General features: G+C 38.0%; 1 protein-coding gene across 1 annotated transcript in view; it reads left to right on the top strand.

Moving 5' to 3' along the window:
• The window catches only part of dym (dymeclin), a 54,406-nt gene extending 40,490 nt beyond the window's left edge, over positions 1 to 13,916 (top strand). The window contains exon 17 of the mRNA XM_086097336.1: positions 11,429 to 13,916. Coding sequence (XP_085953462.1) covers positions 11,429 to 11,578 — 150 coding nt within the window. The 3' untranslated portion in view covers positions 11,579 to 13,916. The remainder of the gene's footprint in view (positions 1 to 11,428) is intronic.
• Positions 13,917 to 14,035: the final 119 nt, after the last annotated feature.

The following is a 14,035-nucleotide window of genomic DNA, read 5'->3' as shown; positions in this document are numbered from 1 at the left end:
AGGTAAGCTGTTTCAAGACAAACTTTAATACAAATACAAATAAATCCATATTCCCCAACATATTTCCGTACGCACCCACGATGAGGGAACGGTGTGTTTTGGGACGACCATTATAGTACAGATGGAAACAGTTCAAGCACGAGCTGCGGATTGGTTTATAACATAGGCTGTGTTCAGAAATTAATGAAAGGGCAGCAGCACACTCTGCCTTGCCCCAACATGCATTCTGAGTAGTGCACGGGAGTCAGAGTGGATTTCCGAACACGACTCTTCATGGTCTCGTTTTTTTTTTTGTAAAACAATTTCCCCTAAAACTAAATCAAAATAACATTTCTTAACTGGTCTGACTTAAAAGGAAGAAAATTAGCAAGATAACCTACAAAATAGTGAGATAAAACTGCAATAGATGACATCATGGTCAGCAAAAGCCTAAAAAGTAATACTTAAAAAAAAAAATAATAATAATCTGCAATAGAGTGAATCTACAAAAAACAAACTGTGAAACGAGGGAACACTATCTTTGTATCACTCAAGTGAAAAATGATATATATATTTGTTTTAATCAGATCATCAGTAAACCATTTATTTTTAAGCATAATGTCTAATTGAAATGATTAGTAAGTGTTTTTGGAGCATAGTTCAAGGTGTAGTTAGGGTTTTTAGTATAAAGATACACAATTCTCATTATTTTTGGGGGGAGGCCAAATTTTGCTATTTACAATTGGTCTTGGTCTCTAAATCCCCACCTTGAGCTCGTTTTCCATCTTCATTGTATTTCCCTTCAGTCTGGGGCATCATAGTGCTTGACACAGGTCAGTTCTGTTATAAATATTGGTCATCTTGAGTACACCACACACTCCAAGCTCCCACTGGGCTGTTTTTCCTCATATGTGCGGTCCCTCACATAAAAAAATAAAATAAATTGTTATGACGTTCACAATCAATATGGATATCATGTTAGCGTTAGTTGGCAGTGCATTATCATCATGCGTCCATATACATACTTCATATCCTTTGTTTTTACGTCCACGCATGTGCTTCGCCCTCATGTTGACGCGCCACTCTCTTCTGAGTACTTTTGTACCTCCAGAGGGCGCCGTGAAGTAAAGAGACAATTTGGCCAATGTCTCCTCGGGGAGACGCAGGCCACTATTTGATGGTGCCATCGCTCAAACAAACAGCAGTCTCTCTCCACACCTCACGCATGCCTTCGTCTGATGAGCTCATTCGGCTACTCAGCCCCCAGTGTGAAAATCCATAGGCTGGATTAATGTCGTGTGGAATCATCAATGAATTGGTAATTACTGCTAAAAGCTCTTGGCAGTGAACGCGCCGAGAATGCTGACGAGGTAGCGGTGAAGGATAATCATTAAATTGGGTCAAATATCGTTGACTTTGAGGCTTGCTCACTTGTTTCTGTGAACTTATCCAGGCCTTTTTGTCAGGTTTGGGCATTTGTCTTTGACAAAAACGTTTAAGCAGCAAGCAGTGACAAATTATGTTCCACCCAACCTGGTGCCTCTAAGATCGTAACTTTTGATTTCTTTGGCAAGATACCAGAAAACCACATTTGCTTCATGTTTCTTTGGCAGCCCATTTAGTTGGCTAACTACTTCACACCATAACCTTTTTCAAAGGTTAAGTTGATGAAACTACATCTATCCATGCCTTTTCTGTCCCACATATCCTATTCAGGCCTGCAGAAAGCTGTAGCCTATCCCAGCTGCCATTGAGCCAACATTGATGATGCCTTTGTGTTTACTTCAATTAATTTTTTTGGGGGGACGGGACGAAACACGTAACCTTAGGCAATAAATTCCTACATGTAACCTTTATCTAAATTTGTGTTAGTAAAGTTTACTCTTCGTGTTGGTAAAGTTCACTCTTATCTAGGAACCTTAACTGCAGGTAACACCCGTGAGACTTGACCTAATTATTTAATCTTCAGAAGACATCAAGACATCCTAACAGAAGATTCTTTGTCATGTGGGGAATTTCTGATGCAGGCTTCACCTTTTGTTGTATCTTTCTTCCCATTGAAAGATTAGGAAGAAGTGCATTTTGCTACTTTTCCTGTGGATGCAGGAAACGACCCTAAAAGCATTACAATTTCAACACAGACAGTCATGGTGTTCCCCAAAGGCATTTATATGACATGAATAGTTTTTCTCCAGATTGCTAACTGACAAAACAAACTGTTGTTCCCGGTCAGGGGAAAACTGTTGACAGAAGACTACAAGACGCCTGTTTGCTTAAAGCACGCACACAAAAAAACAAAAAACATGCAAAATTTGTCCCAGCTGAAAGAAAGGGTTAAAAGGCGACGGCCTCGGGGACGACCCTCCCTTAGTCTCGTTGTTTGTGGGTGTGTGCTGTGTGTTGTTTCAGTGACTCTCATGGGCAGTGGCTGTGGAATGTGTTGTTTAGACCGACCAAAATCTGCCTTATTGAGCAGCGATAACCGACAGACTCTCTGGCTCCTGAGGTTGGGGCGAAGGGAGGAGGGGGGTTAGTTATCTTTGCCGGTTTTGCGCGCTACTTGGGAGTCTGTAAGACCTGTGGCCAGCGACGTTCTCACAATCGCTTTATCCTAAGATTTACATGGGCTCAGACATGATTAGCCGATCAGGAATAATTAACAATCACGCAAAGACAGGGTCCACTAAACTTTGGGTTTTCTTTTTTTATTTTTTTTTATTAGGTTGCCGATTGTCAGTGCAAAATGCTAATTTGTTTACCATCAAGTAGCAGCCCAATCTCACCAATGGTGTCATCCACTTATAGAGTTAACTGAGGAGCCCATTTGAACTTTTTTGCTGATCAAAACAGCAGCACACACTAAAGCACATCAACAGTTTTCTTATCAATACCGTTTGTCTGCATATGGGTTTGAAATAGGGCTGTCAAAGTTATAGTGCATATCTTAAATTATTCAATATACATATATTTGAAAAACTCTGCAGTTAACTATGGCTTTAAAGCTTTAACTTAAACTACACTATTGAAATTTACCATATGTCCGTTGGACACTTAAGCAGTCCCGCAAATGTAAACTTTTTTGATAAAGCATTTTTAGCACAAATCCAACAAGGAAGGTGTGGTCCTCCATTGTGTTTTTGTGTGCCTACACAGAACACTCCAATAAAACGGTTGTCATGTAAATAAACAGCCACGACAACACTGTTTTGATCTGTTTTCCATCTATAATCAAAGACATTAGCTTTCATTGGTTACTTAACACTTGATCTGACGACTAACGGGATGCTAGTGAGAACATTGTACACGCAGTAACTGCTTTCCTTTGAGTCTTAATTACACAAGTTGCATGACTTCAGCGTGTTATACAATCCGTTCACAGACACAAAAGCCTGCCAAAGAAGTCAGAGTGACTTTGTGGCATTTTGAAATGATCTCACACAAACAACCAAAGGATCAAAAGGTGAATTAGTAATACAAATCCAGCCCTCTAGCTTTTGTTTTAGTCAGAAAGTAGTTGATTATTTAAAAGGTACATAACGGGACATGAATTTTGTTAGCATCTAGAAAGATCAACATTTGTTTTACCCTACTTTTCTAAGATACTCACTTAGACCCTCTGTTCTCACGAGAGAATTATCCATTTAAAACTAAATACATAAATAAATAATTTTAAAAAACAACAAAAATATTCATGTACAAAAACTGCAGGACAAAAAAAGTAGAGAGACCGGTTATCGGACTTCACACCTCTCTGAGCCACCGTAGTGTGCGTGCTTCCAAATACCATGCATTTCGGCTGCATTCTATGCTATGGCAACATCTCGTGGTCACTTACACTGCGCCTTAAAAAAAAAAATACAATGCAAATCTTAAATTGTTCAATAGACACATATTTAAAAACCTTGCAACAAAGAGTTGGAGTTTTTTTTTATTGTTATTATTATTATGACACGATCTGCTCCAAACATTGGTTAGTTGCCTTTTTGACTACTAATAGTCGGTGGCCCTGAAGAAAAACATCGGTCTTTCTCTTAAAAGAAAGAAAGAAAGAAAAGTCACCATATTGCCCGACAAGTACAACAGATATTGATGTTCAAGGCTGTTCCTGAAACACTTTCAATTTCTTTATTGACTATTGCAATCATTAAAAAGCAATAAGCCAACAACTAGCACGTAGCTATTGATAACACCACAAACAGTGACTTGTGTACGTGTAGCATAATGTTTGCATTTTGATTAATGGACTAAAACAATGTGCTATTATTTACAAATATTACAATTGGACCGCATAGCTTTATCCAAAGCTTACATTTATCAGTTTTTTTCCTGGTGTTTTGAAAGTGTGAATCATAATAAGCAATCAAGGGTTGGACCCAAGACTGCTTTCGTCTATATTATAGATATTTAATGTGTTAAATTGCACGAAATATCCTTCTTTTTTTTTTGTGGCTCTGGCATGTGTGACGAGACGACTTATTTGTTGTTTATTGGTAGTAAACAGAGTGCAATATTGGACGAAACCAGAAAACAAATCAGAAGATTAAGCAAAATGAGCGTTTGTATTTCATCCATTTTTGCATTAAGACAAACACAAAGCACATGGTAAAACATCAGCGCCGTGGCAATCCATCCTTTTGAAACCATAAATCTATTAGTCCTTCCAGTGCGGTTTAAACACGCAATCCAGCTCCTCGTGACCATGAGCCTTGTAAGATTAATAATAGATGGGCTTGTTTTTGACAGATCACCATGCTCTGCTTGTATGTTTGTGAGTGGTTTGTTTTTGACGGATTACCATGCGTGTGTTTGATGGTGGTTCGCGCTTGCTCCACAGCTCGCATTCTTCTGCGTCCAGCCTAGCTCTTGACAGCACAGCACAGGGGAAGGGAAGGGAAGTGAACACGGCGCCCCCGAGTGAAGACATGAGGGCCGGCCAGTCTGTGTCCAGAGGCAAGGGCACGTCCCGCCAGGACCTACTACTAACTGATAGGAGCTCGGGCCAAGTGGGCCCAGACAACTGCCGTGACTGCCAGGAGGGGCGAGACGCTGCAGATATATTAAGAGGGGAAGGCGCTGTGCAGACAGTCAAGGCACCAAGATAATGTTCCAAGAAAGCACTGAAAGCCAGAGGAAACATTCTTGTGTTGAGATGCTGGATGTGGCCATATTAGATGCTTTTTTTGTACTCCCTCCAATAATGGCAGAAGAGGAGGAAAGCTCTTATTGTTTTGATACACTGTGAACAAAGATTTTTATTTGAGTAGCTGGTCGGCAGTGGGAGTAACTCATGGTAGGATGTTGCAATGGTATTGTAATGCAGTGGTGATCGACCAATATACTTGAGGAAAAAACATCTTTAATATACAAGTTATTTTTTTTTCTACACGCGTGAAAATAATAAGAATGATTTGAATTCTTCTCAGTTTGCTAAAATGTTGGTTTTGATTGGGTTTAGATGGTGAGAGTATCTCCTGCTGTGTGTTAGTATATCGCTCGTGTCGGGTGGAATCTGACAACAATTATGTTTTTGGTCTCCTCTTGGATATTAGCAAACAGTAGGAGTGGCATAGCTCAGGTGGTAGCTGAAGGTCGTGAGTTCGTTTCTCAACCCTTGTGTATCTTCTTTTTTTAATTTTTTATAAACTAGTCAAATTTGGTCAAAATTTCTCCTTGCAAAATGTACTTAGAATTTCTGAGTGAAAATATTTCATAGGTTATTCATGTGGTAGGCAAATACTTTACTTTTAATATTTTACTCTCTTTCAAGTGTAAATTTTGCTCTATTTAGAGTGGGATGAAATAGAACCAGTTTAGAGCAAAATTTACAGAATAATTTACTGTGCTGTATGAACTCACAGTACAATATTATCACAACAATTTGCCAGTGATCGTACTGTATTGCAATCCAGTGGTTCATCCTGCAGTGCCAGTTCTGCTTACCAAAAGTGACCCACTAGGCGACTCGCATTCAACGTCAGCTCCAGGCCTGCAAGCCGAGTTTGTTTTCCATTTGAAGTTTGAAAATGGCTTGAGATCGTTTGGGCCCCAAGGCCTCTACTCATTCGCAAATAAAACCGCGGTCCGGCGCCAGCTGTCATGAGGGAGATGGTCAGATGAACAGTTGATACCATGTAATATATTGCTGCCATTTTGTGGCTATTTTTCTTCCTGTGCAAACTTAAGTTGTGAAGCTCTCATTTTGATAAAGGCCTAAAGTGCATCCTTTCTGCTCCAATTTCACTCTCATAACAGCTTTTCGGATTAGCCACTGGCCCGCCGTCCTGACGGGACGCCACGCTTAAGTATTTATTTTTTATTTTTTATCATTTTGGGAAATGGGCTCACCCAGACATCGGAAGCACTGATTTGTTCCATCTGTTCCTGTAAACCACATGTGGCGTTTCGATGATGAAGCGCTCCTCGTTGAGACATTCAGGGATCGAAAGCAGATCAAATTCTAGTATTTGAATTTACGTACGTTGTATTGCCAACCAAAATGTTCTTCTGGGAATCATTACAGTTGAGTTGACATGACAATGCTTAGGATGATCAGATCAGCAATCAGCTTTGGGAGCTACTAGAGGTGCAATGATTAATCGATTAATTGATAACTAACCGATTATCAAATTAATCAGTAATTATTTTTGAGAAGCAATTAATCGTTGGACCTAGTTTAATTTAAAATGATCCAATTTAGTCTCTCATCAGTGACTCTCTTTCTCATTTTCGCAGTCCTCTATGAAAGCAGATTATTTTTTGTTTTGAATCGAAATAAAACATTTTGTAAACATCTGCTTTCACTTTTTGTTTTTCCCCCCCACCTATAACATTCATCTTTACACACATCTTTATAGCCATTCTCAGTGAAAAGTACTTGAATGTTAATGACAAAATGCAGCTACGCACGAGAATGGGTTGCCATGGCAGCAAACAATTTGGTGATAATAAAAGCTGGCATAGTTCAGAAGCAAAAAATTTAATTTTTGACAAAATGTTATGACCTTTGTTACGAGGATGTCTATCAAGGCTAATCCAAATTAGCTTCAGACTCAAAAACGACTAATTGAAGATCGTGAGCTAAATAGAAACAATGGTAGGAGATGACCACAATGTATTTTTTTTCTTTATGTAAGCAGATAAAAATACAATTAAAGGTTGGCTTCATTCGTCTATTGAGGTAAGATGTTAACATTTTGTCCAAATTGGAAGAGGCCATTATGGGCCCATGTTAAGAAGCACAAACTCAATGTGATCATGTGACCTAAATTGTGCACATCAAAGGCTGCTCAAATGTCAGTCAAACACTAAATCCAGCCCATGTTGGTCCATCCATGATGCAATTAATACTGAATGGCTTCTGCCAAGCCAGAAAAAAAACAAGGGCCACCTCGAGGGCCAAACACAACAAACAGCAGGTAGATAGATAGAAGTAGGGCATCAATAATACAGGAGTGTCTCATTATATTCTGCTGTCTGCACACAGTATAAAGACACACGCTGTCAGTAATCATCTGTGGTGAAAGTCATGCTCTATTGAGTTCGGCGCTACACTATCGCTATCATAATGACCCAGACGCCAGGGCTACCGGGGTCACAGGCCATATGCCAGAACACGCACACGCATACAAAAACGCACGTTGTGTTGTTTTCACAATGCAGCGTCGCTATTATCCGACCGGCGTTTGTGTGTAGACGACTTTCTCGTAGACACCGGCTCATCAAATGTTCGCCAGCCACTCTCGCCTGTTAGCGCGGAAACACCATATTCCCATAACATTTTCATTTTTGTATTTTCAGTTGAGTTTTTTTCGATTGAAATCTAAGCCACAATCACCATGACATTACTGAAGACTTCACCAATTACAGTACGCTTATAAGGTCACAGAGATAATTGAAGTGTTAACGAGGATCGCACTCAGTCGACCGCAGAACCCGCCGCAGGGCGTGAAACAATCCTAATTTGAATCTGCACCAAATGGCACACCTTCCGCCCATGCATCGGAGTTTTGTCATTAAGATTCATGCATTATTCAGTAAGAAATGAGTGGAAAATGTTGAAAAATTACTTCTTGCAATTAAGCGGGAAAAAGATTACCCACAGAAATTCAGTTGGTTCTTCCTTCGGCGATGTCTTGTCAAATCTAGTGCTAACGGGATGCTAGTGCTAGCAGGGTGGACTGAACTCCTTGTTTAGCTATAACAGGTTTCATGACTGCCACATGATTTGCATAATTACAATCTTTCAAAATAGACATACTGTATACAAAAGCCTGCCAAAAAAAGTGCCTCTCTATTATTTAGAAATGGCCTCACTTCTTGTATGTTCCCTCCTCAGTTCGATTTTTCTTTCACTATAATGTGATACCAAAATAATATACTGTAAAATGTTAGGAACAAACGGACAACAGGATTCTACCATTTCTATTTTGGTACCAGCTTAAGACTGAAACTTCTGACATAAAGTTCTGCCATGAATGAAATTGTGAGAAAAAAAATCATTCCTCTAGCGAAAGTGAAGAAAAAACATGAAGCTACATAGTTTTGACTATTTATATTCTGGCACTTTCATCCAGATTTGCATCCAAATATGGAACCTCTCTACATAGTTTCATAGAAATCCTACTAGCTATCTAACAACCAAGAAACAGCATTTTAAAACCATATATCCTGATTTCAAGTTTTGCTTATTGAGAACAGAAAAGGTTTCTGGTGCAGATTAACAGTCCATTGTGAATCAAAATCCAAAATGAGACAATAGATTTTATTGAACATTGGACCGATCTACAAAGTTTGGAGAAAGTTTCAATAATTCAGTGTCATTCTACTAGCTAGCTAACAACCAAGAAGCAACGCTCCAAACCATACCAATTAATTTATGTATTATATCAAATATTATTTGGGCTACAACTAATTATCTATACTATATTAATTGACGATTAATTAGTCGATTATTTTGTCGATGAATCAGATTTTTTTTAAAGTTTTGATTTCCATCCCTATATTCAAAACAGGACATTTCAAATTGACAGTGCAGAAAATGCACAAACTGATTTTTTTTTTAAATGTTGATCAAAGTAAAAGCAGATGCTTGCAAATGTTTTATTGTGATTCTACAGATTTTTTTTTTAAAGTCTACTTTCATTCAGAAATCTGAGAATATTTACTGCAAATAGGCTGATTTGAACAATTTAAAATTAAACATGGTCTCTAAATCATTCATCGATAGAATAATTATCATTGATCATTGATTAGTTGTCAATTGATTAATCATTTCAAACTCTTAATATTCACAATTTTTGTTATACTACTATCACCTATAATTAATAGATTACAATTATGATAGCGTACATTAGTTTTACAGTGTTGCCGTAGGAGCAAAACTCCATCATAAATACACCTATGTATGTATATTATTTCTTTCCTGAAGGATTCCCAACCCTAATATGTAGCTCCATTTATTGACACATGAGCCAGTGTTGTTTGTCGTCTGGACTACAGTGTAAATAGTACATCAATGTGTGTGTGTGTGGGGGTGTTTATGAACAAGTGTAGTCCACACGAGCTGAGACCAGTGGGAGTCTGACTGCTGTTAGCGAGTAATCATGTAACTCGGCACCTCGCCGCCGCAGGCTCAGACAATAAGGTCAAACTGTTGTGCAAAATGACACCGCTCCATGTTTGCTTTCATTTTATTACACTCCCCGATGTTTTCACCTGTTATGAGCACAGGTCAGCCACATCAAAGTTATTTCCTCTTATTTCCCTCGTGGATGAGCCACGCGCCACCGTTTTTATTTGGCAAACAGAAGCCATCAACGCGGCCGGGTCAAAAGGCGACATGGCCGCATTAGTTAAGAGGTCAGACGTCGGACCCCGGAGTTGATCCGTGTCTCGCTGGAAGCAATTTAGCCTCGGAGTCAGGTGGAATTACATCTGCCACTACTGTAGTCGCTCATGAAGAGTGATCACTGAGAAGCCGCCAGCTGAATGACAACCTGGTGCACGCAGGCTACCATGCGATGCAATGCAAACATGTCTGTGTAATCAATAATCAAAAAACACACCACTTTTTGTAGCACGACATTTTTTTGGTCATTTTGTACAAGAATAAAGAGTTCAACGTACAGGGATAAATATATATATATATAAATATTAATATTTATGTATGTATATATACACACAGGGTACCGGTATACCTTTTTCTAATGCAGCGGTTTTTAACCAGGGTTCGATCGAATCCCCAGGAGTTCAGTGAGCCCTTCTCAGGGGTTCGGAGAAGGTCAAGACGCACGCCCCCGACTCATGATTCGTGATGACACGCCCCGCTTAACCATCATTAGCTGCAGTTAATTATGCTACATTGCTTGGCCTATCTATGCTGCATGGAATTCGGTGCACTTAGTAGTCGACTTGTGACTGGTGTAATGGTACGTCATGTGAGTTCTTTATTATTGTAATCCCTTCATACAATGCCGAGTAAAAAAACAAAAATGGTCGGATGCGCAATATGAATTCACGTGTAACGGGGATGTATGGTGTTCCACAGGGTTCAATTGTAGGGCCTCTGCTGTTTTGATTGTATTTTTTTTCCCACCGGGTTCCAGCTTGAGAAAATAGCGGTGGTTGTTTTAAAGTGCTCTATAAATCTAGTTTAGTTCGAGTCCAGTGCAATTAGCTATCTACTATCTAGCAAAGCCCACGAACAAGAATATCAAGAAGCCACAAGAACACAATCCTTTCTGAGTTCTAGGTGAAGAGAGACAGATTCGATGGAAAGGAGGGCTGGGTTTTAAAAAATCCAATAATTTATATCGACTCGATTTTCCTTTCTGAGCCTGATATCAATTCATAAAACCCTGAATCCGTTATTTTATTTGCTATTTTTCCCATAAATTCATTAGAAAATAGAATTTTAAAAGCCAATTTTTTTTTGTATCTTACGGTTTCTTGAAATTTACTGTTCACATGAATTTAAAAGTATTTTCTTACTTTTATGAAAAACCTAATTTATTGCACTTGAAGACCATTTAGATTTTTTTTTTTTTACTTTATTACAATCATTGAATTGGAATTATGAAAATATTTTCATCTCATCCATGTCAATGCTTGTGTAACACTCAAGTGATTATAACAACTAAATAATTTAACCAGTTACTTCCTCCGCAAAATATTATTTGGAATTTAGTGTTTGATGAATTTAATAAAAAAATGTTTGGTGAAAAAAAAACTGCCGGGGTTCAGTCCCTCCAACAAGGTTAAAAACCACCGTTGTAATGGTAGGTGGCACGCTTATCGAGGTCGTCAGCCATGTTTTTTGTTGACTATCGACTGGAACGCTGGCACGTGAGACCTTGAAAAGGGGAGATTTCCCACTTGGCAATTTTCTAGAGTGCGCCTCTCCTCTCCGTGCATCCTAATCACTTTCCTTAACATCCTTCCCATTGTGTAGAAGTTTCCGGAGCTGAAGTTCAAGTATGTGGAGGAGGACCAACCCGAGGACTTCTTCATCCCATACGTTTGGTCGCTGGTGTTTAATTCGGGAGTGGGCCTCCACTGGAGCCCGCACGGCATCGAGCTCTTCAGCATGGACTCCGGTTGAGGCTGAGTGGCTTTGCCCAAGTACAGACTGACACTTTGTACAAGTTTGTGTGTGTGTGTGTGTGTGTGTGTGTGTGTGTGTTTGAGTGCGTGTTGCTTTTTATAGGACACTGCTTTGGAAGTGCCTCGACCTTGTGTTACAGCGGCGGCGCAGCGCAACCTCATTTTGTCGTAAACCAAAACAATCCCTCTGGCTTCTCCGCTGGGAATCTTCCCGGGGGCTTGACCTGCTTCCACAACGCACAGAATGCTAAAGGGGGGCGCTACGGAGACTGTTTCTCCTTAAACAAAAACAAACAAAAAAAAGTCAGTTAAAACGTATGCAGAGAAGACTTAACACGCAGAATAACTTATTTACAGATGCACTGAATTGCAGGCATTTGATGAAGTTGCTGTAAAATGCTCACTTTTAATGAATTAGCGTTTTACGTGCACGCGTTTTGCTGCTGAAGGAGCATTAGGGCCACACTGAACAAAAAAAAATATGACGACAAGAATGATTTTGCATTAGTTACATTATTATTATTATTTTTCTCCATAGAGGTTCACCAATGTTCCCCACTGTGTGTATGGGATAAGGAGGGGACCGAGTAGTTCAAATCTGCGAATAATTAACTCCCTGTAATAAGAAAAACGTTTCGTTGCCTATAGATGCCACAAAATGCAATATGTGAATAATACATAAATAAAGGTTTTCAACCCATTTCAACATAATTCGTTGGAACTAAGATGGCATCTTCAACTCAAACATAGTTCCTTGGTACCATTATGCCAATACTTTAATTGCTTCAGTCTGAGCACACAAAAAAACAAACAGTTGAGTTTTTTGGGTAGGTTGAATCGCTGTCAATATGTGAAATTATAACAATATATAACAAATCAACTACAAATATGCACAACATAAACCTGCATTAAGAGGACTGTCAAGTTACACATTAATTACACCTTTTTTTTCTTGCTAACACTACTTACTATAGTATGGATATTTACAAAAAGTAAAGTCAAAATATTACGAGCAGTTGGAATGTGAAAAAATGTGGAAGATGTTAATTTGACCAGAATGAACTTTGACCATGACTACGAGCATATCTGTGTTTGACCGAGCTTTATCGTTACACTTTTGAAATGTTACAAATGTGTTTTTGATTTATTAATTTTTTTGTCATAGTACACCTTTGTTTCTCAGAAAATCTGACTTATTTTTAAGAGAATTCAAAATATCAGATACAGAATAAAGTTCAACTAGTTTTCATTAGTCTAGAAATCTACCTGAATAGATGCATAATATTATGATCACAAACAAGTTTTCAAAAAATTTTTTTTTTTCATTAATAGCTTTTTATTCCAGGTAAAATAATCCCTAATTTTCCAAATGTATGCCAATTTGAAATATTCGTCAAAATATAGTCATCATATAATGAGAATGAAATCTTTCTCCAGAAAAAAAAACAGAATGAAATTGTAATTTAACAAGAAAAAAAAGTCATGAACTAATTTTTGCAAAATGGATAGTACACTATATGACGTATGTTAATATAGGACAAAATGAAAATACATTTAAACAAATAATGATCTGTGCTTATTAGAATTGTAAAATATATTTTCTAAAAATAATGCAATGTTTTTCTCGTAAAGATCTTGATTCTACGCACCACATAACTTATTTTCTTGAATATATATTGTGTTATTTTTATATTGCAAAAAAATTCTGGAAAAAAATACTACTTTATAATGTTAATTTATGAATATGAGAATTTAAAATATTACAAGAATGACGTTGAAATAGATGAATACATTTTGTGGGGGAAAAAGTTGAGATTTTTTTTTTCATCAAAATTGAAATGTTTTTGCAACTTTTTCCTACACTTGCACTTTTAACGTTTTCCCGATAAAATTCAACCCTATTTCCATACATCTAATTTCTTTATGGCTGTTTCCTTTTTGACTCTTTCTTGGCTTTTCAGTGTGTCCCTAATACTTCTTAGTAGTGTCTGAATGCATTTGGTCTGTTAAAAATAAGAATTTGCATAATGGAAGTTTGTTGTTCAGTTGCAGTAGCGTTTCAGGTTACTTTCACTTCCACACGTCTGTATTCAAGAAAAACAGGTTGAGGCAAGCGTTTCAAACTCCTATCCTATTGTTTGTCTCTTTATAATATGCATGTTTAGCATTTGCATTGAATTATTTATTTTCTTTTTCTTTTTTAAATAACTGGTCCCCTCTAAATGTGTGGGGGTGGAAAATACTTATTACTTCCTGTCCATACTTGATAAACGCATAGCAAGAGATGAATTTTACTTTTCCAATTGGAGCTTGAATAAAAGAATTGTACCAAAGCAGCGGGGCCTTAGTGTCAAATTATTAACAAATCCACAATTAATCCACTAATGGATTTAATTGAGCAATTACAGTACACAGAATACAATGGAAACCAAATTCACACCACTTGTCATTTGTG

The sequence above is a fragment of the Leptonotus elevatus genome, chromosome 15, assembly GCF_054856555.1.
Source record: "Leptonotus elevatus isolate MCC_2025b chromosome 15, RoL_Lele_1.0, whole genome shotgun sequence".
In the NCBI taxonomy this organism is placed as follows: Eukaryota; Metazoa; Chordata; class Actinopteri; order Syngnathiformes; family Syngnathidae; genus Leptonotus; species Leptonotus elevatus.
Note: the sequence above shows the minus strand (reverse complement) of the source record. Positions and strands in the feature narration are given on the sequence as shown.